Source organism: Eupeodes corollae, chromosome 1 (assembly GCF_945859685.1).
Source record: "Eupeodes corollae chromosome 1, idEupCoro1.1, whole genome shotgun sequence".
In the NCBI taxonomy this organism is placed as follows: Eukaryota; Metazoa; Arthropoda; class Insecta; order Diptera; family Syrphidae; genus Eupeodes; species Eupeodes corollae.
The window spans coordinates 34,036,124-34,062,639 of record NC_079147.1 but is presented as its reverse complement, the minus strand read 5'-3'; the positions used below and the strand labels follow the sequence as shown (position 1 = coordinate 34,062,639).

Genomic DNA, 26,516 nt, shown 5'->3' with positions numbered 1-26,516 from the left:
TGAGGCACATTTTCAAATCATTGGAGTGATTGTCGAAAAACCAATACATCGACAAAGAGTGATTGTTTGGTGATGTTTAAGGGCTAGCAGCATTATCGGGCCATATTTTTTCCGAAATGAGTCAGGTCGGGCAGTTATTGTGAAGGGTGTTCGATATCGTGTGATGATAACAAACTCTTTATGGCCCAAATTGGTAGATATGGATGTAGACGATATGTGGTTTCAACAGGACGATATCAATTGTTACACTGCTAAAGAAACAATGACTCATTTGTGCGACTACTACAATGGTGGCGATGTTGATTGACCGCCAAGTTCATGTGAATAGACAATGGTAGACCTCTTTCTTTGGAGTTATTTGAAAGAAGGGCTCAACAAGAAATTGAGGACAATAACTACAAAAATCAACTTTCAAAAGTTTTTCCATATTTCCACTGAACTTACAAAATGCCTATAGTTGTGTTCGAAAATAGATGACATTAACGCGAGGTTGATTTCAAGCAATCTATATAATTTAATGTTATGGTCAAGAATTGTTTTATTATAAGGAGAAGGGCTTATCATTATGTTTTAAAAATAACTTCAGGCAAGTGGCCGCTGCATCGAATAAATTCCGTACGAAAAATTCAATTTTCAACAACTGTTTGATGCTTGGGATCAAACCCTGCCTATGCCATCTTAAGTTTTTGTTCATGGGTACGGCCACTTGCGGGAAATTGACATATCCTCCAAAAGTAATTCTTGTCATGAATAGTGGCTTTTCAAATTAGCCGTTCGGGTTTGGCTTAAAACTGTAGGTCACCTCCATCTCTGACAATATTACTTGCACACAGAGATGGTTAAGAGTTGTAAGTCACTAGGCCTAGGCTTACTTCTCAAAGGACTATTGTGCCACTTAATTTTGTTTTTTGTCAAATATATGGTGTCGAATATTCTCGTCCAAGGTTACAATAGTTTCGTTTTTTTTTTAGTTTTTCTGTCCAGACAAGCAACTTCACATAATTCCACAGAAATATTCCAGTGGTGTAAAGTCGAACGATCTAGCAAGCCAAGCTAAAAGCCCACGAATATAGAAATATGGACCGTTTGCAAATGTTGTTCAGGAATAAAGCTGTTTATAATGAATTGCAAACCAAATTGAGCATAATTCAAGTGACAGCTGTCAAATCAACCAACTTTAAAAAAGTATTTCCAAATGGAAAACCATGTGCCACAAATACGCTCGTTAGTATGTCAATCGAGATTAATTTACTTTCTGTCTGATACTCTATTATTATTGTGCATTTTCTTTTCTGCATAAAATATTGGATAAGCTTAAGTCGCTAAGCGAGCCACCGAAATCGTGGTCATCTTTTATTGCGCCATTCCTCGGGATTGGTTCTACATGACCCAGAAATATAAGTCATTGGACTTTTATTATTTTCTTCAGACCAGTTTGCTGTTCAGCTCGTCGTTCTATCCTCTCCTCCACTCTCCATCTATGAAAACGAGAACAAAAATCACACGAAGAATGTTTTTCTAGAAGCATCCTTAGACGTTCTCATCTTTCTTTGAAAGGGTTTAAGCTTCAGCGCCATAAATAAGAAACGGGAAACAGTGTCTTATATACGGTCAACTTAGATGCTCGAGAAATGACTTTACTACTCAATTGCCTTCCAAGTACAAAGAAGCAGGAATTTATAAGAGTTATTTTCCATTTGATTTCAGCGATGCTATTGTTTTCTGAATGTATAGCGCTGCCTAGGTAGACGAAGTCCTCAACTCCCTCAAAGTCATAGCTGTCGTCGTGGATTTAACTTTTTTTTGATGGCAGCATATACTTTGGTCTTGCCCTCATTGACCATTAAACCCATCTTTTCCACATCCGTTCCAATACTCAAAAAAGTACCACTGACATCACGCTTTGATCTTTCAATTATGTTGATTAGTGTATCTGAGTGAGTACTTTGAAATATTGTGCATTTGTGGAAGATTGTACTTCAATTTTCTGGCCAAAAATGTGTAGAAGTATGAATTAAATTTAAAGTTTTCTGAAAAAAAAAACAATTGTTAGGTTAAGTATAAACAAAATGTACAGTAAAGTCAAGATCCTCCATTCCTTCCGGCTACCTACTGGATGGTTTCGTCTCCTTCGCAAATTAAAACAAATATCCTCAGCCTTCTGAATAGAATGTTTCACATTCATAATTACGTTTTAAAAATGAGTTTTTGATAAATATTTGTAAAATTGAAATCATAAGCGTATACATTTTCGCTTTGCTTATACAAAAAAAGTCGTAGTTTTCTTCTGTCATTTTTCTGTTAAGATGCAATTTAAAACAGGCTTTATCGTCTTATGTTTATATTCCTAAATATGCTTCAACAAAGAAAACTTCAAAATATTTCCATATTCATCAAAAATATCCGTTTGATGAAAAGTTTACATCTAAATTCCAGTCAATCAAACATCTTGCTCTTAATAAAAACCATAGCCATTTTCAAACAAACTCTCTCTATATAAACATGCCCTTAAATAACCGAATTCTCCATCCAAACAAATGCAAAATCCCCCAACCAGATGTCTCTCGCATCGTCTAAAAGAATTCCAACTCTTCTGACACCCACCCACATATATTTTTTCGCACTGTCAATTTGACATTTGTTTTGGAAAGTACAAAGGACGGACTACGAAAGACGACGATATATAATTTTTTCTCTCCATTCGATTCATTCAAAAAGAAAAAAGAACATTTTTTAAATTGAATTGGAAAAAATGTCTTAAGTTTTTCTTCCACAACTCCAAACATCCCACTAAGTGAATTCCTTTGCCCTTCGATTCCAAAATGCACGCCTGAAATAAAACAAAAATACAAAATAATAAAAAAACAAAGTCAAAACCAAAGCTATATCAAAATCAAAAACTAAAGCGAAACATGCTACTCCTTAAAGTTCTTCGCATATTATGCAAAAATATCTAAAAAATCCAGCAACGTACGCAGGAGAATCAAGAAAAATTAAACCAAAAACTGGTGGTGGTGAAGGTGGTGGTGGAGAAGTAACCAAAAGTAATATATTTAACGATGATTAAGCTCGAAACTGACTCAGACAGCTCGGAGGAATTCTTCGATGCTGAAGACTCCCAAACCCCAAATCGATTATCAAGGTGAGTGACTGTGTTGACTTGTTGTTTTTTTCCTATTCTTATTCTTCTTCTTTTCGTGCGGTGTGTATTATTGTGTCCAAAATTGAATCCTTTTTTAATTCTTTGTAGCAAAAAGTCGCCACCCGAAACGAGCAAAAATGAAGAACAATTCATTTTTCCGGAGCCCGCAGTGAAAATCAACAATAGCGATGATGAGTCGACTCCTGTCGGCGGTGGAACACCCTCCACCATAAGTCCGTCGACAAGTCTCAATGCCAGATACACTAAGCAGGATGTTTTTGTCGAACCCAAACCCTTGGGCATGGTAAGTCATCAAAAAATACCAACACAGTTTTAAAAGTAGATACGATACGAACGTTCGTCGTCAGTCCTTACCTATAAACTTAGTCTAGGTGACCTATTGCATGCAAAAGTCCCTATTTTTTGTCCCGCATTGTCGCGGAGGAATGTAAGTCGATCGCATGTTTGTTGTTGTCCTTCACCTGTTTCTTTGTTTCATTTTTGTTTTGTCATTTGTGTCGTCGTTATTTTTTTTTTGATTAATTTAATGACCTGTTAGCGTTATTGCCGTTTTGTGGGCTTTTACCATATTTCTCATTTAATTTCATTTCTTGCAATGAATGACCTCACAGTTAATTGGAAACACCTCCTACGTACGAGAATAGGTACATATCAACTGTTTTGGTTTGTTCGAGTTTATTGATTTTCTTTAGATACCTGCCTGCCCGCCCTCCTCCTTAAAAACTCTTCAGATTGAGATTTGTGTGGTGTGAAGCTGAGATTTAAGCTCAAGTGCTGTTGGTCGGCAGGCTTTTCGTCTTAGGTTGAGGGGCTTTAATTAGAAAGAAGTGGTTGGGCTTTTATCTCGTGGTCTGATCAATCACAGTTCACTCTAGAGTACGTATATATTTCCAATTAATTGCTTCTCAATCAAACTTTGGTCTTAAGTTTCCAGAAGCATTCCGCGTGGAGTGCCATATTTTTTTCATTTTGATTCAATATCATATTCATTTGTTTTCATAATTTTAATTGAGTGCCTACAGCAAGGCAACTGGGCCACGCCGCTGCCGCCCGTCGCGCCACCACCACCAGATCGTATGTTGTCACTTTCATTTTTTATCCCAACTTGGTCACAGAGTCGCATTAAAATTCATGGTGAGCCAGAGAGTGACCGAAACTCCATTCATACCTCCATTCACGATACATTTGTGTTCAATTAATGTTTTTCTTTTCTATTAAAAATGTTTGATGAAGCTTTTTCATTTGATTTCCAGTTCGGCAGCGGCAATTTGTTGGTTGCTAGTTTTCTAGAAATATTTTCAACTCGCACATAAATTCATTTGCATTGTTTGTTATTATTTTAATTAGCAGACGCAGCAGTTGATAGAGTGTGATAATTTATGTTTAGATTTTTTTGTATGCTCATTTTCTTTGTTTTCTTTGTGACTTCATCTCTAAAATTTTCATGAATAAAATTAGTGACTTTCGTATTGACTTACAGTTCGGTTGATTGTTTGGGTTGGTTTGTTTTAAATTTTTGTTTTGTTTGGTTAAAAAAAAACTAATAATTTAAAAGAGGAAACATTTGTATTAATTTGATGTTTTATTTGTTGTCGTTATTGTCACGGTGTTGGGTTCAAATGAAAGAATTTTAAATTCCAGTTATTTTAGTTAAACAAAAATAGTGTAGTGAATTAGAAATTTATGGTGAGTGTTGTAAATTTAGAGTTCTTCAATATTTTTATTTGCAAATTTAGTGATTTTTGTTTTTATACAAAATTAATTATAAATGCAACAATATTTTATTGTAATGATTTTAATTTTATTTATTTTGAAATTATGCTTTAAAATTAAAACTATTTAAAAAAAAAACAAGTTTGTGGTTCCCAGAGAAAGTTGTCTGTGACTCTGACATGAATAGTGTAAACAATAATATGTTAATTGTAGTGTAGGCGTTAAAACAAGTTTTTATTAATATTAGTAAACAAATGAAACTAAATATTTAAAACAAATTAAATATATAACACATCGTGGCGTACTACAGAGGTTTGGTTTGAAACCTTAATTTTAGTTTAAGCAGTTTAAAATAATGTATCGGTGAAATGGTAACCAGGACACTTCCTATGCTTTTAAGGACTACTATAGACATTTTGTCCGATGCGGGTTAGAAATTTTCATTTAAGATCTTCCAGAAGGTTGTGATAATCCTTTTAAATAATTGGTTTTAAGTATCGCCACAAAAACAAATAATAAAAAACAGGCCAAAAAAAGAAGAACCTTGATTATGGGACCGTAATGGGTAAAAAACTTTTCATGACAAGAATTACTCTTGGAGAATTTGTCGATTTCTCGCAAGAGGCAGTACCGGTGAAAAAAAAACTTTAGATGGCAGAGGTAAGGATCGAACCCAAGACCTCTGGCATGACAGTCCAACGCACTTTTTTTTCAAATTCATTTGTATTACTTCAATCTTAAACCTATCTTAAAGCTAGACAAAAACTAGCCTAATTAACCATAACTTACGAGTACAACTAACTTACTGGTCCCATACGGACACTCTAAGTTAAACAATAATACTTTATTCTAATGCATTTCGGTCCTAAGATCTATTTAACTTTAATCCCATGTTAATAATTTTTGTATTCATTAGAAATACACAGTTCATAACGGACTGTTGCGCCACCCAATTTATCGGGTAAAAAACTCAGTAAATTTTCATGCTTTGCACCAGTGAGTAAAATGAGTGTGTTCCAACTATTCCATTTTTAGCTATACTCCATATTCGATCTTTTTGTCTCTATGTTCACGATCAAATTGTTCACGAACCAAGGATCAAAATTGCTTGTGAACGGTTTGCGATCACTCGAAATAAAGCGAGTTTATTCCAAATAAATTGGGTGCTCTTAAATATCGTGAACAATATGAATTAAGATCGATCATCTTGTGCGTTGGTCGTTGGTGGTTATGTGGGTTGATTTTAGGTTAAGTTTAAGTTGCTTTCCACTTCCACCAACCCCCCATCTGTATAGAAGTAGATTGACTCTTTTTCCAGAATTGAGTGGCCAAAGCTGTTATTGTCCACTGTGATAGCTCTGAAGTGAAAAGCAGAGCTTGCTGCTATTATTTTGCTGATAACATCTAATGATGTGAGATGTAGGGTGGCTTCCAGTGCCACAGACGTCGTCGTACAAAGCCATCCGCTTATTCATAGACCAGCTTAACGCTGGACTTTCTTGCTACGTTTGTCGAGGTGTAACCCTTTTTCTAATGCTGCCCACCATAATGCCACATCGTGCAGTAAAATTGGTCTGATGTGTGTAAGCAATGCGTAATTCTGAGTTTTAGACCCATTTGTTATCAATGGCTTTTTTGCGGGCAATTAGAGCCAGAGTAGCTTTCTTGGCTCCTTCTTGCATATTATGTTTCCAATTTGTTTTTTTGTTTGTCTAAAATGAGACAATGACATTCTGAAAAAATGAGAAAATATGAGATATTTAAATATTTTACTTTAAATAATAAATAAATTGGGTGACGCAACAGTCCGTTGAGAACTAGAGCCTACTTAGTTACGACTCTCAACCAATCCTGTGTGCGAGTAATGTTGTCAGGAATGAAGGGCCCTACAGTTTTAAGTCGAATTCGAACGGCTCATTTGAGAAAGCACTTTTTATGACAAGAAATACTCTTGAAGAATTTGTCAATTCCTCGCAAGACGCAGTACCCGTGAAAAGACAGGAATCAAACCCAAGACCTCTGGCATGACAGTCCATCGCTCTTTTTTTGTAAATTCATTTTTATTAATTCAATCTTAAAGTTAGACATAAATTCATAAATCAGCCTAATTAACCAAAACTTACAACTAACTTTACTGGTCCCATACGGACACTCTAAGTTAAACAATAATATTTAATTCTAATGGCTTTCGGCCCTCAGATCTATTTAACTTCAATTCAATTTTATTAATTTTTTTATTTATTAGAAAATTTAAAAATAAATTAATTTTAATATCTTTTTTTATTTAACTAACTTAAACTACCTGTTCTACCTATAAACTACTTAAAACTAAAACAACCAAAGCACTAAATCTAACTATCTAACATTTTTTGTTTTTCATATTTTGTTGTCCTTTTTTTTTCTTATTCCATGTTTTTTTTTTGTTATTGTATTTTTAATTTTTGTTGTGCCACCATGCCTATTCCACTAAAACTAAACCCTAAAACTATAAAACAAGTATGTAAGCCGGTGAATTCTTAAAACCCCATCACGATTACCCACTATATCAAGTGCCGATTGAAGCCACCAAAACTGGTTCTCCTGCTTCACCCTATCGGTTCAGACCTATTGATCCGAAGGAGCACTGCTCCGCCTTGTGCCATGATGTCCCGATTGTACAGGAGTCGCCTATCCACAGGTACAATATATCGTGTATCAGACCGCATCTATCTAAGAAGACGAATGTTCTAATTTAAGCGTGCACTCTAAAAATACTCGTCGTTCGGAAAGAACGCTAGCCTATTAAATTGTTGGTCGATGACATATGTATCTCTTGCAATGTGACCTCGAACGAGTTTTATCACGAAATTGTCAGTTTTTTTGATCCGAGCCCCGTTGTTTAGGACCTCTTTGTAATACACGTAAGAAGATTCGGCTGTTCGATATAAGCCGGTACAGCGTCGTAAGCACTGCCGCTCGAACACCCGCAACTCCTCCACCTGGGAAGGGGCAACGTTGAACCACACGATCATCAGCCGTATGAGGGCCATGTAGCAAATTACCTTCACTCGGTGAAACAGCCGTTTCGTCTGAGCGAAGGCTCCTTTGGCCCTGGTCAGAGCAGCATTTGTATGTCTGTCGAAATATAAATACTGATCTAACCGGATACCGAGGTACTTCACTACACTTTTTCTCGCTAATGGCTGCCTGTGAAGATCAACGATGTCCATCTTGCGCCAATTCTTGCACGTATCCCTCTTGGCCCTAGCCAACGGAGTCCGGAACAGAACATCTGGACTTTTATTTTCAGTTTCCAGTCGTCGCAATATCGCTTAATCTTGTCGAAATCACGCTGCAAGATAGTTCTAATAACCTCAACCTTTCGGGCCGTTCTGTACGCAATTAGATCGTCGGCGTAAGCAATTGCCTTTGTTAGACTACCTAACAGATCGCTGGTGTAAATGCTGAAGAGAATCGGCAAATTCACCGCTCCCTGTTGAAGACCATTTTTAATTGAGAATGTTGTGGTAGAAGTTACATTGCCACTTTTGACAACAAACTTTCTACCGTTAAGCATATCATAAAGCAAATACAACAATGGCTTGCTTATGCCAAGCCTGCTTAGTTTTAGGTAAAGACCCTCTAACCATACGGTGTCAAAGGCCTTTTCCAAATCAACCAGAACAACGCCTGTACATTGTTGTTTTGATTTATTCCATTGGATATCAGAAACGAGTTTAGACGCAGCTTGAATTGTGTCATGACCCGGCTTGAACCCGAACTGTTTATCCGGAATTATTTTGTTGTCCGCAGCCCACTTAGTCAGAACACTGTTAATGGTTTTTTCAAAAACTTTCCTGATGCTCGGAAGAAGACTTATCGACCGAAAATTTGACGGGTTGGAGTTGTCCTTTCCCTTTTTCGGGAGAGGATGAACCACAGCGGTCTTCCAATGCACTCGATAATATGTATTATTCAGTGCATTGTTGAAGAGTGTGGTGTAAATGTCAATTGCTTTCATCGGTAAATGTCTTAGTACAACGTTGGATATACCATCGACACCTGCTGACTTTTTGTTTTTTATTGAGTTGAAGATGAGCTTAAGTTCAACCTTCGTCACTTACAAGGGACTTGCTACCCTTTGCTCGGGGGTTATGGCATTTGACAAGGAATCGTTCTCAAATCGCCATTTTGTCATATAATTTCGAAGGTAAAAGTTATTAAGTAGGGCTCTGTTTTCCAGGTCGTGGTTGGGGCGGAAGCTAACATTCACTTTGTACACTTGCTGGAAAGCAGCTCCCACCGCCTCCAATTTTTCTTTCGGATCTTCAATTATGTAAAAGTCATCGTCAAAGACGGCTTCTTCTGGATATATTTTCGCTGTCCTGAGTACTTCCTTGTTCTCTTCAGTTCTTTGGAGTTTCAGACACGAAATTTCATTATCGTTTTTTTTTTTCCTAAATATCTTGTTGATTTTAGGGAACATACTAGGGTCACTGAAATTAACTGACCGGATCTTGCGGTTCCAGTACTTGTTAATTGATAACCTGTAGTTCTCCTTACAGTTCAACGCTCTAACCATCATGCCACGGGTACTACAAATATTTTACTTTGAGAATCGTTAATTTTATCTGTGTATTGTTTTAGGAACTAAAGGTAATTGTTGACATGCATTCGTTTGGAAAAAACTTTTTGTAAAGGTTTATTAGCAGATAAAGTATGTAGATAGATACGTGTACTAGTTGGTATCTACCACCTTGTGAAAAAAGGCATTATATAAAAGGTAATAAGTAATTTCGCGATTGTGTGGTGTGTAGAGATATGTGTGTTCAATAAAAGGTTCATAGGTTTAAATTTATTATTGTCATTTTAAACATTAAATGACTTACCTTGAAAATTTAATACTTTACGCTTTTATCTTGGCTATCTAATTTTTATTTTTTGTTTCGTTTAAATACTATGCAATTCTTTATTTGTAACCTTAATAGAAACCATTTTAACAAAAATGTTATTCATTGTTCTTTTATTGTTTCATAATAATTTTTTTTTGGAGACATTCCACAATACCACAATACCACAAGCAACAGTATCCTGAAGATAGTACAAAAACACTTTGCTCATGATCGATGTGCTCGCTCTTACTCTTACTTACACAAGCTCGTATGTACTCGTTTTATTTTTGTGTTGTAAACATATTGGTTGTGCTGACTCTGTTTGTTCAAAATCATTTTTTTTTTTTTTGGAGCGAGGAACTCGACTCCTTTAAATCTCGATTAAAGACCTTTCTCTGAGAACTTATTTTAGTTAGTAATCCTGCTGATCTCACGATATTTCAAAAGCTTTGGATAGGGTTTTGCATCGGACATTCTTATCAAAAATGTACGTTGGGAAAAAAGCACCGAAATTCAATTTTATGTATCGTTAAAGCGAGATATACCCCTTTGCCGTTATCCATGGATGGCACTTGCATCAATGAGACTAAGCATCTCAATATTCTCGGTATGTTGTGTCAACAAATACCTCTTGTGGAACAGTCAAATACGCGATGTTTGAGTTTCCCAATACAATGCAATAATTGCGTCTCTTTCTCTGATCTGGCTGTTGCCTAGTACGTCCAAAACTTGGGTATAGGTCCAATTTTTGGGCTGGAGCTCCTCCAACTTACTCAAGCCTCGTAGACAATGTTGAACGTAAATCATTTAAATTGTTTGGTAATATCATCATTGGTTCATTCACGTCACTCTAACATTGTCGTAGTTTCTTGTCTCAGGTTTATGCTTTAAAGTAATAGCTAGCTGCATTTCTCCCCTCAAACAGTTCAACCGTAATACTCGTGCTTCTATAAATACCCATCAGTTTACCATTGAGCCCAATTTCGGATGTACTACAAGTGCAAAGATTCTTTTTCAGTCGCACTACACGAATGTGGAACACTTCACCTGACTTAATGTTAACCAATTGGGAATTGAATTTGACATTAGAATGCAACCACGATTAAAGTCATTCTGACCTCGGAAAGATCGAACGTTTGAAAAAAAAACATACCTCTTAAGTATTTAACAACCTACGACCCTTAAAAAAGAAATTCAAACACTTTGTATTCGAGTATTAAATACTTGAAAAATTGTACTCCTATTAAAATTAAAATGACAAATCCGTAAAAATAGCATATGTTTTTATAGTAGGGTTTTTAATTCTTCAAAAAAAAAAACTTGATTATGCTACTAATAGGCTAGAATGATTTACAGCTGCCATCTGATTTATTTATTTGTAGTTAGTAATAAACTAATAAGTTTCGAAAATAAGTTTGTCTATTATTATTAATTAAGAGTTACTGTTAATGAATTATGTTTTGAAAACTAGTATTCGTGAAATGACAATAGAAGCTTCGGTTCTATTTAAAATAGGCTCTCCTTGTTCCCTGCGAAAATTCGCGGCGCTTAATTTATTTGCTTACTGTAACAATGCCGAATATTATTTTAAAAATGCAAGGTTGTACTACAGACCGGGACGGACCTGGGCCTCAATCAACATGCTTCTCCAGTTTCTACATGACCCAGTGTTTACGATTGAGTTCTGCATAATTCTTTCCAGAGCGATATTTAAGAAGTCGCATGACAGTGCAACGCCTTGTCTAAAACCTTTTTTGATATACAAAATATCGGTGGGATCTTTTCAGACCATTCTGCACAAACGGATAAGTTTGACAGGGATGCTAAAACTAGACATTGAGTTCTTAATACGTGGCTTTAAAATCGATAAAGATACGACGGGTATCGTTTTAAAGTCCCTGGTTTTTTTCCAAAATCTGCAGAAATGTTGAATATTTGGTCCAGTTTGTACTTTCCTGGCCTAAGGCCACACTGATATGAACCTATCAGGTTGTTGACGACAAAGACAAAGGATCTTATAAACGATGTTCAGAAGCAGTAGTTGATGCAGTTCATAGGGTCTGTATAATCGTGGACTGTAAAACATAGAGATGGACGGATAAAATATAACACCGATTTGTTTAGAGTCGAGAAACTCAGAAAACCCGACTATCCTAACTCTTTACTAAAGAGTATTCTCGTCCTCTCTCGTCCTGTACGAGAGTTTAATATCAACTGAACATCAAAGTGCTCAAAGGCAATACATTCTATATAAATGTTATGATATTTACGTTCTATGCCTTTAACAATGTCTTTGTGATTCTATACAAACATAATATATTATTTATTACATAGCGTTCGATACAGGGTCTCCTTTCTTAAAGATTGGGTAGATTCTACAGAGATTCCACTTATCGTCCATGTTTCCTTCCCCCTATATTATGCAGATGAGTTAGCGTACACTTATCAAGTCATACTGCGGTTCTATAACGATGTTCCGCTGATCATCTGTTCATGATTCGGTGCGTGGCTGGTACTCTTGGAAGGTTTTTCTAACCTCTGGTAGAATGTACGAACTCGATCACGTGCTTTCAATGCTCCCTTTTTTCCCTTCTGAACAGCCAGTGTTTCTCTCTCCTCTTCTGCTCGTATAGCTCACGAGGAGCTCTGATACTTCTGTGCAACACTGTTTTATGTACCTCGTCTCGTCACGCAGGGGTTTCGCTGTGAAGATCGAAGCCTAGTGAACCCTACCACTTCAGATGCAATTGTAGCCTTCCAACGTCGAATCTTCTCACAATATTTCCTTTTTCAATATCAATAAGCGCACCTTGGCTACAACGGGGTAGTGGTCCGAGTCAAAGTTGGCCTCTCGAATGGTTCAGACATCCTCTATACTGGAAAAGTGTCATGCGTCGATAGTCAATCTGGTTGAAGGTTGATTGATCAGGAAAATTCCATGACCCCTTGTGGATAATGAGATTTGTTAATAAGTCAGCCTAAATCCGTTGTCGGTGGTGGTGTCGGGCAGGCTATATGAATCTTTCGATTGTTTCAACAAACATGTCTTCTCTCCTACCTTGAAGTTAAAATCTAAGAAAATTTGAATGCCTTAACAAGGGCTTTGATGATATGTTTTGTCCAGGAGCTCGTAGGATGAAGAGTACGAGGCTTTCGTTAGAGAATTTAGCGTTGGTACAGATTGTAGTCCTGCGCTCGCTTACACTGTTGAAACCTAAACCTTTTTTTTGTTGGATCTAGTTCCAACAACAAATTCACACCCAAATATTTGGTGCCTTTGGATGAATAGCAGTATTTAAATTTTCGTTTACCCGGTCCATCAAATCGCTGTTCTTGAATGGCGGAAATATCTGCTTCTAGGGCTTCCGCTAATGTTTGACTGCACGTGGTATATTAAAGGATCTAACATTGCAGGTACAGATAAAAAGTTTGTTGTCATTATTTCGTTTGCTTGGCTCATCATTAGTAAATCCTTCCGCTTGTTGGTGTTTCGCGCTTTGCAACTTAAAATTTGTACGTGGTCGGGAGAGACCCTGTTGTTTTGATGAGTAATAAAAAGTGTACTCAAGTATAATTTTTTATACAACATAACAATTTATAAATTTAGAAAAATTGTAGGGGAATTGCACACTATATTTTTTGAGGACCAATCTAATAAATACATGCCACACTGCTGCTATACACTGGTATACATTTATTTTTAATAATATATGCCCCATTTAACTTTTCAATGATAAACAAAATTTACATTTTTGCCTACCATAGTAGTTGTTTATTGTAAAATCAGCATTGTTCATATTAGCAGATAATTATTCCTTTTAAGCTTTATACTACAAAAAAGCGATAATAGGTTTCCCATTTTTAGAAATAACGACTATATTTCAGTTCTTTAAGAGCAGTGTAGGCTGTTCTACGTATATTCACGCAAAAATACCTCCGAGCTCTTAAAGTTGTGATTTATTATTTTTGTAAGTAGTTAAATTTACGTTTGTACATTAAAAAAAACCTCATTCAATCAATATGCTAGAAAACATTCATAAATTTCACACTCCATTAATTTTAAAATTTATCATTTATTTATCATCAACCTAATTTCCACTCGAAAATTCCGAACGGAACGAACACCAGTAGCTTGAATGTGCCACGACAAAACAATATGATAATAACCCATTGGCATGAACATTAAACATGGGGGTCTCGATATATGCGACGATCGTAAGCACCAATGCGTTCGCTCGCCTTATGTCATGTCAACAAACGTACATTTCACGAGTATGATGGAAGCAGAAGCCTTCCCTACTGTCGTATCGTATCGCCTCTAAAAGTAGCTATACCACTACCGGCAAGTCGATTAAATCTAATCAAGTGTGACACATTGTTCGGTTCATTCAATTGGGGCTACAAACCATCGCTGTGATGTACCTACAAACAATGCACGTTTAGTTAAGTTGCATGAGCTGCGTTTTGATTATTATTATTAATCGTTTGTCCAAATCAAAAACAAAATTTAAATTTAAAAAATATTTGAACCAACACGAAAACGAAATTTTCTCACTTTCTCTTCTTTTATTTTTCATTTATTGGATATTTATTTTATAGTATGGTAGACAACGCTTTCGCGAACTGCGACAATGCATGCAAAATGATGAAGATGAGAATCCTGGCAATACACCGACACCTGATTCTCAGGTACTTTTTTATATGTTTTCTCTTTATAATTTTTGTCCCTAAAATAATATATTTAAATTTTTTTAATTTATCCAACGTTTCTTTTCTTCTTTTGTTGTTGCACCAATTTTCTGCTTTGCACTTATCAATTTTGTTGTATATATTTTTCTTTTATATTCTACAGAATAGTTCCACTGAGGGTGTATTTACGAACCGTCCTACCCATCCGTTCCGCATTATTGAAAACGATGCTATCAGTATCCAAAGCATGACTTCCTTGGGACGGGTGGGCAGAATTCTAGCTGGGAGCATTGATCCCTCGGGTAATAGACATTTACTTTTTATACATATGTACACATTTAATAATAATTTACATGTGATAAAACTTATCGTTACTCATAATAATATAAAATATCGTTTGCAGCAATTAGTATAGATCGCGAATCGATACAAAACTCCATTTCCTCTAACTCGCAGCAAGCACAAAATCCTATTCCATCGTTGACAGCGAGTGCGACCAATTCGCAGTCAACAACACCGGACACGCATACTGCTTCCAGTCGTAGTGATAACGACACAAAGTCCCAATCCCAATCGCAGTCACAGTCCCAATCCCAGTCGCTGGTTAGTGGATTGGTGGTAAAAGAGAAGCGACAAGCAGTCATGGAATCCTCTGAATCCGAATCGCAACAACAACATCAACAATCGCAAACCAATAAAATTATCCTTCAGGAACCTGATGTCATTGCCAGCACTAAATTGGCTCACTCAAAAACAACTGACAGTATTACATCAAGCGGTCCCATCGCTCCACCCCGAAGAAAGAAGAAATCGAGGAAAATATCCTCCAGCTCGTCGGAACAATTCAATATGAACGAAGGCCTTCGTTTGCCGCCAGCGGACGATGACGACGATACAATATCGATAAAGAGCGTCAAAGACGTTCAAAAACTCCGCGAGGACATAGTCAAGGCGATTGAGAATTCTTGGAACGAAAACTCATCGGTTACTACAGCGGCCAGCAATAGCCGACCCGTCACAACGACTGCTGTTGGTGGAACGATAAATAGAATTTCGCACTCGCTGGGCAACAGTTCGACATCGGTCTATTCGAAACCATCGCCTTCGAATAGTGCCAAGAGTAATTCGGCGCCTGGTCGCGTTAGGTACTTGTGAGTATTGTGTTGAGAGCGTCATGAGTTAATTATTCGTTTAGTTCTAAATATTTTATGAAATTGTCGTTTCATGCCCTGCCACGGAATAGCTCAATTGATCCTAGTCAAGGACTGAATCTCTATAAAGCTACTCAGGGTGGATATGTTGTGAAGCCGCGTGATGAGGCATCAAATAAAGCCGAAGGACCCACACAAGAGGAAATCGATAGAATTGAGAAGATTTTAATGGAAAATCTACCCAGGGCTAAACTAGCTGGAACTGGATCTAATAGTCTAGGAAGTGCAACAAGGTAAGAATTGTATTCAAACAATTTAATTGATTTCAGTTCGTGTTTGTTCCTTTTAATTTTTCGTGGTTTAAATTTTTAAAAGAGGAAAGATATTGTTATAAACTTTTAACAATGACAACTAAGATTTGTATTTTATGGCTACTCTATCTAATATAGCGGCTATAGTTTGGTTGTTGTTCCTTATTTTTGATTCGATTATTGCTAATCTTATAGGTTTCGTGTTCGTTATCTTCTATTGGTTTATGGCATTACAGTCGTTTGTAGGATTAATTGATAGGTCCTCAGTCAGACACCATGTCCTTTTAATTTTAAGAACTCTTGGATATCACAAAGAGTTCCTTCAAGATATCCCAAAGTTGTAATAGCTACACCATTAGCAAAGTCCATGCCTTATTCTTTAAGAAGTTAGTCTGCGAAATGTTATAGAAAGCTGCTTTTGTCTTTATTTTTTTAACCAGATTTTTTCCTCGTTAGGTAGGTAAGCAGAGATGGCTTTAAAAAGCGTACATCGAGTACACCCTTCGATAACATAAACTCCTTTGATATGAGTGATTAGACGAAAAATATTCTTGCGAAACCATTTCTTCGTTTTGAGAAATGTAATCAGGTCTTTATGTTCAGATCGTATCTCCAAAAAAATAATCATTGTTCGCACTTTATGTTGATCCCTACCAACTGCGGTATTGTGGGCAATGCCCATTGCTACAAGTTTTCCTAAGGGTCAATTTTCGGAAGGAGGAGGTTTATTATAGGTGGCCCATATCTTTCTAGACATAATGCATATCGTTTTGCTGCCCACAAAGAGGAATGTTATGTGTTTTTTCCGCAAGTCAACTTTGAACGGCCAATTCTTGACAAGTTTGAACCAGTTTATCGAAAAAAGCTTAACATTAATAAAACTATATGAATCTTCGCTTGTTTTAAAATGGTGCGTTCTCACTCGAATTTTATCTTGTTTAAACAATTCCTTTTTTCATGTACTATAGTATTTCTAAAACAAACAAAAAATTGGTCGAAAAAAGGGAAAACAAATCTCAATGCTTTGTCTTATTTTTTCTGTCGTTATTTTTGAATCACTGGCGCCATTTACCGATGTGTCTTTTTGTTGTAGGCATAAAGTGTAGCCTCCAATCTATCATTCACAGTAAAATTCGAGTCCCGACGAATTCGATTCACTATCCATTCAATGTATTCAATTTCCCGCATAGTGAGATCGTTGTTACGGGCGATTTCAATGTACACAATTTTTTGTGGCTATGCTATTCTGGTTAGACAACACCTGAAACCTGGATTTTTGCTGAGTTAGATCACCTGACTGAATTAGTTGATGAGTCAATTCGGATTCCTGACGTTGGATCTTTTGAATTACAAAACCAACCCCACTGAGGAAAACCGAATATGTTCAAAAAAAGATAGAAAGACTTGTAACGTGCATATTCGAACCAATAAACTTTTGTACGACCAGAAATTACGGCAAAAAAATACTACAATGCCCAAACGTAAAATGTCTGGTCATTTGTAATAAAAATGTGAGCAACACTCGTCATCGTTGGTTCTACGCTCGATTCCAAGGCCATAGAAACGATGACCAATTTTAAGATTAAAAAATATCTTGGAGCTTCTAAATGACTGGCAGCATGTAGCAATAGGTCCACTGGTGATCTCATGGTTTTTCTCACCGAAGAGTGGAACAAATCTTTACATCATTTTGGAGAAAATAAGATTATTACAGTTGATATTTCAAAGGCATTGGATACATTTTGGTATTAAGCTCTCTTATCAAAAATTCGCGCAAGATGAATCTTTTTTTTGTTGGTGTGCCCCAGGGATCCGTTTTATATCCGACACTTTTCCTGATTTTTATAAATGATCTTTTGTCAGAAACATCTAACCACTAAATTGTCTGCTCATGACCCTCGGCTTTTTATATTGGTTTTTAGATTCCCAGTCTTGTTCCTCGATTGTGGACTATCAACGGCAGCGTATGATGCAGATAATCAAAAACCGTGTAGAATTTAATGCTTCGAAACACTCAAAGCTGTCTAGTGTCTCAAAATTGTAACTATAATTCCACTATTCATGGGGGATTCTTGAATCGAGAAGACTTACAGCTTTTAGTTCTAGATATGTGCATCAAAAACCATCTCTTGTAGAGTGATCACATATTTGACATCGCCAAAAATACTGTTAAGTGTTTAGGTTTTTTCTGGCGGGGAGTTTCTTAGCCCTTCTGATTAGGTGGCGCAAAAGTCTGTTGAGACTTAGAGCCTAGTGACTTAAAAAGTTACTCTTGGAAGATGTGTCAATTTCTCGCAAGAGGCAGTACCCATGCACAAAAAAAAACTTTAAATGACACTGGCAGTAATTGAACACAAAACTTCTGGCATGACAGTCCAACACACTAACCAAATATAATTTAAAATCTTGTATTCATCAAAAAAGGGAGTTATAACATCGATCGTTCTCTTACTGAGACATTTACTTCTCTTGAACCCAACCCCAAGGTCTCATGCCTATAATTATTTGTATATGAAATGAGCAGTTGCATTCCTAACCTCATACAATTCGACCGTAATACCCATACTACTGCTCAACAGCTTACGCTTGGGCTCAATTTCGGACGTACTGTTAAGTACAGGGATTATTTCCTTATCCGTACTATACGAATGTGGAATTCTTTACCTGCCTCAATATTTCCCACTCATTACAATGTGTAGATATTGAAAACTAACGTGCACCGGTATTAGACCTGTGTCAATCGTGATTGATTCGGTCTTAATGACCCGTTCATCAAAAAGATTAAGTGATTGCAATATCCGGTATCTCCTTTATAATCCTATCCTCCGTTCCTAGTTCCTAGCACTGTTTTTTAATTATTATAAATGTATTCATAACTCCTTGAGTTCAAATAACAAAAATTGAATTACGATGTTGTTTTTGTTTACATACAGTCGTAGTCATTCAATAAAGCCATAAAATGAAAGCAAAAATTGCGTTCAAAATCAAGGAACTCATACACAATTAGTGAGTTAATTTAATTTAAATACATTTACAGTCTTATTTAATAGAATTCGCTAAACAGATGAATAGTTATGCTGTGCATAAGGATTTATGTAGGTTCTATGTAGCGTTGCGTCTCATTTATAAAAAATTCTGCTATACATTTTATTTATACAATGCTTATGTCAAAAAAAAAGTTTATCATAACAAATAAAATATTAAAATTTGTGTTGTGGGTGGAAGATCATCCTGGAAATCAATTACCAAGTTATGAAGAACTGCTTAGGCTATAATAGTTATTTTGGTATTTTCTAAGGAGCACCTCATACCCGATAACAAAATGCAGAATCTTTACTTCCAGACGCCAAAGCATCTTTCCAACGCGTTACTAGCAGCTATATGAGATATATTGTATCTTATACAAGGGTACCCACCATCCCCAAGTAGACGACCATTGAACTCCCCATCATAAAATCTTTGTTTAATTCTGCTTTCCCTAAAAATTCTTGAGTCATGAGTGCTGTTTCTCCAGCGGCAAACAATTTCATTAATTTTTAGGGATGAGTCGCATACTACTTCGGTATTCAGCTTGTAGTACCCTTTTCTGTTTGTATAGTACTGCCCTGATGGGCTACCTACTTTTGAGTACAATCAATGGCCCCAACCACCTTTGGAAACTTCCGTATTTGAGAGAACTTGTTCATAGTTCTTAGCTGGTCCGAAAAAGAAGAAAGAAGTTTTTTAATGAACAAAGGTCTTTCGCTAGCTAATGCTCTATCCACTCGCTTACGAATTTGCAAAACTTAGGTTGGCTAAATCCGTTAATGTGTGCTCCATATCGTCTTGAATCTATTAATAAATCATAAAAGGTACAAATTTCGAATTAGTGTGAACATTTGATACAAACTAACCTCGTTCCGTCCCCAATATCTTATTGCAGCCATTACTTGGATATATATGCGGATGTGGCCTCCTCTATTGTTGGAAATACTAGGAAATTGATTTGAACTTTTTTTTATAAACTTTCCGCCTTCTCGGAGTTGGTAAAACGCGATTTAAATTATTGAAATCATTAATAAACGAGCTTAACTGGAAAGGCATTATTGTTTTCTGTTTAATTTCTATAATGGAGAGAAATCAAAATGACATTTACAAAATAATAATAACAATAGTTTCCTTATGTACGCTCTATTCAACCTCAGCTTATTATAGGACTATGCAACCTTGCATGGTTAGGTTAGGTTATAGTGGTTGTCCAAGATGGAAACGGACACGATTAGGCAACCTTGCATAAGTTTTATAAATAGCATTTTTGCGTTTAAAGGCATTATAGTGATTACATAACTTTATGAAGGCTCTATACAGCGTTTTTTAATTAGACTTTTAGTGATTAAAAAAAAATCTTTAAAATAGTTAGCTTAGAAAATATTTGTTTATATTATTGAAATTCGAAGTAGACATATAATAATTATTAAGCCATATGCAATGAACAACTATTATACCTAATTGACTGGATTGCAGAAAAAATGTTTACCTTTTGTGCAATTAGTATTTATTTGAAAATCCCTTCTGCTTAATAACTTCGGCACATCTCTTATACATTGTACCAAATACAAATGCCTTTTATTAGGGTTCAGTTCACATTAAGCATTCTAATCCAGGAAATTTGAAGGATTTTACGACCGAGAACAATGCTTAGAGTCGTTGTCCTGTAGAAATATTCAAACTAACAGCAAATTTTTAGTATAATCCCTCTTATGATTTTCCGTCATGTCCTTGTATGTTTCCTTTTATTTGTACCAGTGGATTTACTCCTGGTGATGTAAAAACAAACAATCACCGAAAAGCATCTATGTTAAAAATATTTTATTACGTGTTTTGGGCCAAATTCTTTTAAAGCAGAACGCCTCATATGCTGTCTTTCATAACTTCCAAAAACATAGATTTGTCCTTCCATTGGACCAAATTCCAGAACGTTGGGCATTTATGGAGATGTTTCCGAGCAAATAGCAGTCTTCGCCTAGTAATTTTTACTTTGACAAGTTGGACTTAAGTTTAGCGATGGATGACATATGATTTTTGTTGATAATTTAAGATCATAGTTGTTCACCATTTAGGGTCCTTGATTGAACGGAGGTTAAAAAGAGATCAACTTTACTAATACTAATTAATTTCCAATGTGAATTTTAAAATAAAACATATCGAAACACTTATTAGGGTACTTTATATTTTACCCTAAAACTAGCTGTTTTTTTCTCTCTGTTTAACGTGACAGTGGGTAGATATTTCTTAAGTTAGCATAAATACAAATTTCATTAGAATCGATTGAGTAGTTCAGGAGCGTCAAAGAGCACCACGGTGCCTACTTGAGTTCTTCTGTTTACTAAAGTTATAAGAATCTTAATACCTATCTATTCTTTTGTTCAAAATATGTTGTTATGTCGTTGGTTTCAAAAATAGTTTTCAAAATCTTTGAAGCTTAAAAATGAGAAATTTTATCCCGGATAGGCTGAAATCTATCAAACCCAAAACATACTACAATGTCCCAAAACGTACGAAACACAACGTCATCCTCGGTTCCAACGCTCGTCCACAATGACACTTCCTATGTAAGCTCGTTCGATAAAGCCAATTTGCTTGCAGCACAGTTTGCTTTTAATTCTTTACATCGTTTTGGAGAAAGTAAGATTATTGCACTTGATATTTCAAAAGCATTTGATAGAGTTTGGCACCAAGCTCTCTTATCGAATATGCGTGCTTTTTGTATTGATGAATCTCTTCTTCGTTGGATTAGAAATTACCTTTCTAACCGTTCAAGTCTGAAATTCATAACATAAATGCAGGTGTCCCCCAGGGCTCCGTTTTTTCTCCGACTCTCTTCCTTATATTCATAAACGATCTCTTTTCTGCCACTTCTAATCCATTAAACTGCTTTGCTGACAACAGTCCCTTAGTTTTTCATATTAGTTTCTAGATTCACATCCTTGTCCTTCGGATTTGGGACTTTAACGGCAGCGTATGATAAGCTCATTAAATTCTGATCTTGATAGCATTGTGCAATGTAGAATTAAAAACCGTCTAGAATTTAATGCTTCGAAAACTCAATGCTGTCTCCTGTCGTTAAAGCGTAATGCACCCCCGATGCCACTATCTATGAGTGGCACTTGCGTCCAGGAAACCAATCAACTATCAGTACTCGGTATGTGTATTAAAACTCACCTCTTATGGAATGATCACATATTCGATATCGCCAAAATGCTGCCAGGTTGGTGGATTTCTCCGACGATGCAAGAAATTGCTCACCCCTTCTGATCTGGCTATAATCTACAAAGCTTTCATCCGTCCAAAGCTTGAAAATAATTCGCATATCTGTTTAAATCTCTTGGATAGAATTCAAAAAAGGGCTTTAAAAATGAAAAGCGACAGAACTATAATCGAAACATTTACACCGCTAGAACACCGCCACAATGTTTCATGCCTTTCGTTGTTTTATCGATATTTTTACAAACAATGTTCTGTCGAATTAGCTTGTTGCATTCCACCCCTCAACTATTCAGCTGTAATACTCGCACTTCCTCAAATGCTCATCAGTTTACCCTTGAGCTCAATTTCGGGTGTACTGTTAAGTATAGAGATTCTTTCTTAAATCGCACATCAAAAATGTGGAATGCTTTGGCCAACTCTGTTTTTCCCACCCATTTTGATGTTCATAACTTTAAGACCAATGTGCACCAGTATCTCCTTTTAAATCCTTAAATATAAACATATAAAGGGTACTAATAACCCCTTAAGTGCTTGTGAATTATAAAAAAAAAGAGTGTGACGTTGTAATCATTGCTTTTTGGGAAAAAAATGCCAAATGGCCTGCTTTTAGTCAAATGTATTTTTTTAAGACCTAGAATGCAACTAAAGCCTTCATAACCCATTCTTCAATATTCAATTAATAGTTTAACTTGGGATCGAAAATTCTTTTACGTAAGGTTGTTATTAATTTCAACCTTTTAATCTTTCCAAAAATAGGCGCGGTATTTCTTTTTCAATAATTTACAATTAATATGAAAATAAAATAAACTTTGATAAGAAACAAATCTTTCCAAACAGAAGCATAATGCACTTCTAATTTATTGAATTTCTTTCCTGTGCCGGTGATGCCCTCCTTTACTTTAATATGTAGGTGAACAAATAAAATCCTAATCTTATCTGTTTGTCTTTCATTCTTTATTTTTCAACTCAATTCAACTGTTAACCCCTTTCTCCAACCATTTTAAAGTTTGTTTCATATCTGATCTGATAAAAATGGTCATTCCTTCTGTTTTGTGTCCATTCCAAAAATTGTTCAGTCATAAATAAACACTCGTCAGGCGAGACTTACCTAAATTTAGGTAAATAGGTAAAAATCTCTGAATCAAAGAAAAGAAGAAATAATTGTAGTTGCTAAAAGCTTAATTTTTGTTATATTGGTTTCATCGAAAATAGACTAAATGGTTTCTTTGGAATAATTGCAGGTCTTTCGATTTATTTATTTTTTACCAAGTCATTCGAATGCGTGTTCCTCGGACTTTGCGAAACAAGTTGGTTGTTTTTTCTACATACATTCCTATTATATACATTAAGGCTTTAGTTCTAGAACTTACACTCGTATTTAATTGTATTCAGAGTTGTAAGGAGTTGAAAATTGAATGAACAACTTGATAGATTTGGAAATCATTTTCGTTTTCAATGCTAGTTCTTTAGTATTCCAATTTTTTAGTTAGTTTCATTCAAAAAATGTGGAAAATTTTAAATATTTTATAATGAAAACTTTCTTTTCTTTATTGTTGTATGTACTTAGATACCCATCACTCATCTATAGATCTAGCAGCGAAAAGGAACGCCGCAAGTCAGCCGGTGATGAGGATGTTTTAAAGCAAATGAACATCTATGTCCGTACTCGCACAGATTCTGGTAAACAATTAACAGATTTTGAAATCCTGGAACAAGTTCCTGTTAAAAATTTGGATACAGGAGAGAATATGCCTTTATCCTCAGTAAAACCACCACCCGTCCCTGAAGGCTGGAATCCGCTCTCATTGCACATTCTAAAACTAACCAGCCATCTGGAGGCAATGCAGAAGGAATCGGACGAGGAGAGTGTTATTGGAATTCCGGCTAGCAGTGAAGTGGCCCCCGACGAAGAGGAATGCGAAACAGAGGATGGTAATCGATTGAAGAAGAAAACTGCCAAGATCAAGCGGTTCTTTGGTTCAACAATGCGTAAGACTGTCGATAAGGCAAAGTCACTGGCTTCGGAGGTGTCTCACGCACGTCACAAAGAAGATGTCGCCGATATCGAAGATGCTGTCAACCCGGAGATAAATATTAAAATAAAGGCATCTAGTACGAATAAGGGTCCGTATGAATTTACAAAGTTACAGCACGTTCAGGTTGGCATAAACACCAATGATAGAAAAACAAAAACTTTTATTATTCATTCACATATTTTGTGTGTTTTGTAGGATTTGTCTGGAGAACATACCGGTGCGGTTTGGTGCATGAAATTTAGCTCGTGTGGGCGCCTTTTAGCAACTGCTGGTCAGGATAAGGTGCTTCGCATTTGGGTACTTAAAGACGCTCACCCTTTTTTCCAAGTAAGACACAATTATCTTAATATTATTCTTATTGTTATCATTTTGTTTTCTCCCAAAAAAAATCCAAAGGATATGCGAACAAAATATAACGCAGATCAAAAGTCTTCACCTACTCCGTCTCAAGAGTCTTTGGTGTCACAACACTCGGCCGAAGACGCAATCGCAGCGGCCAAGGAGGCTGAAAAATGCCCCGGGCCTTTCATGCCAAAAGCATTTTGCTCCTACATCGGGCACACATCCGATCTTTTGGATGTCTCCTGGTCAAAGAATTACTTCATTCTATCGAGTTCCATGGATAAAACAGTTCGTTTGTGGCACATCTCGCGCAAGGAGTGCCTCTGTTGTTTCCAGCACATTGATTTCGTAACGGCGATTGCCTTCCATCCCCGTGACGATCGATACTTTTTGAGTGGCAGTTTGGATGGCAAGCTGCGACTATGGAATATTCCCGACAAGAAGGTCGCCCTCTGGAACGAGGTCGATGGCCAAACGAAGTTGATAACGGCTGCCAACTTCTGCCAGAATGGTCAATTCGCGGTGGTGGGATCCTACGATGGCCGATGCATTTTCTACAACACCGATCAGTTGAAATACCACACCCAGATCCATGTGCGATCGACCCGTGGTAAGAATCGCATCGGGCGAAAGATTAGCGGTATTGAGCCCATGCCAGGCGAGGATAAGATCCTGGTGACTTCGAATGACAGTCGAGTGCGATTGTACGATTTGCGTGATCTTAACTTGAGTTGCAAATACAAGGGCTATGTAAATGTTTCGTCGCAAATCAAGGCGTCCTTCAGCCATGATGGCAAGTACATTGTGGCCGGGTCGGAGAACCAATGCATTTACATTTGGAAGACAAACCACGATTACTCAAAACTCAGTTCGGTGTGTAGAGCAATTTAATTTATTACCATTATATTCTCCTTTTAACTCCAAGTGTCTTGGGTTGCAGGTTCGACGAGATCGCAGTGACTTTTGGGAGGGCATAAAAGCTCACAATGCAACGGTGAATTGTGCAATATTCGCTCCTCATCCAGAGGCCATCATCAAACCAGAACCTGATGAGATTTCTTACGAAAAGGTCTTGACATCACCTTTGAATCATTTGACTTAGAAGATATTGACATTTTTTATTTTTCAGACTCAAAACAATCAACCGGATCCTTTGGTTGAACAACGAAAGAAAGGTTGTGGCTATGTTCTGGTCAGTGCTGATTTCAATGGAGCCATCAAAGTGTTTATCAATAAAACCAAACCAAAACACAGCAGTCTACCATATACAGCAATCGCTGACTAAAGATCACCGACTAATTTTATAAATGTTAACTTTAATGAAACGTGTTTGCAAATAACAAAAGAAAAAAACAAATTTATTAATTTTATTGATTGATTCTCAATAAAACTACATTGGCTTTGACCGTTCTTTAGAGTAAAATCCAATCTAAACGTTATAAATATTTCGCATCTTTTAGTTCATTAAAATAGAAATAAAAACAAAAACAACAACAACAAATAAAGAAAATCAGAAAATTAAATTAAAAATACAGAAGTGCTATTATGTAAAATTAAGCTACTAAAATTTAATTTTCCCAGGCATAGCAGCAAATTTATTGAATATTATGTGAAAGTATCTTGAGTAATGTGTATTTTGTTTATGTGAACCGTTAAATTATTATTTTTTTAATTCGTTTTATTTGTTAAACAAAATGTTCGATTTTTTTTATAATTTTTAGTTCGAGTAATGCGCATAGCCAGGTTAGGTTGAAAAATATATTTTGTTACATAGATAAAAGAAAACAATTCATAAAATTAAAAACTAATTAATTTGAGGGCAGAGAAAAACTTCTTGAAATTATGATGATTAAATTATTCGAGTATAAATTGAATACAATTTAACTAATAAAGAAAAATATTTCAATGTAAAATATTATGTAACGTAAGAGATAAAATTAAAAATTAAAATAAAAACAAACTTAAATGTGTAATAAAAATACTAAATAATAAAT

General features: G+C 36.0%; 1 protein-coding gene across 6 annotated transcripts; it reads left to right on the top strand.

The window, feature by feature from the left end:
* The first annotated feature begins 2,632 nt into the window (after window positions 1-2,632).
* Window positions 2,633-26,032, top strand: LOC129954269 (WD repeat-containing protein 44). Of its 6 annotated transcripts, XM_056068109.1 has the most exons (12): window positions 2,633-3,142; window positions 3,251-3,446; window positions 14,347-14,436; window positions 14,600-14,738; window positions 14,840-15,587; window positions 15,632-15,880; window positions 23,712-23,824; window positions 23,909-24,303; window positions 24,376-24,507; window positions 24,577-25,395; window positions 25,463-25,591; window positions 25,652-26,032. In XM_056068109.1, exons 1-12 carry the CDS (start codon window positions 3,060-3,062, stop codon window positions 25,805-25,807), a joined length of 3,249 nt encoding a protein of 1,082 aa, XP_055924084.1. In that variant the 5' UTR covers window positions 2,633-3,059; the 3' UTR covers window positions 25,808-26,032. The 6 variants fall into 6 exon arrangements, with proteins under 6 accessions (XP_055924084.1, XP_055924083.1, XP_055924082.1 ...); XM_056068108.1 differs by having other exon boundaries at window positions 15,680-15,880; window positions 23,712-24,303; XM_056068107.1 differs by having other exon boundaries at window positions 23,712-24,303.
* Window positions 26,033-26,516: the final 484 nt, after the last annotated feature.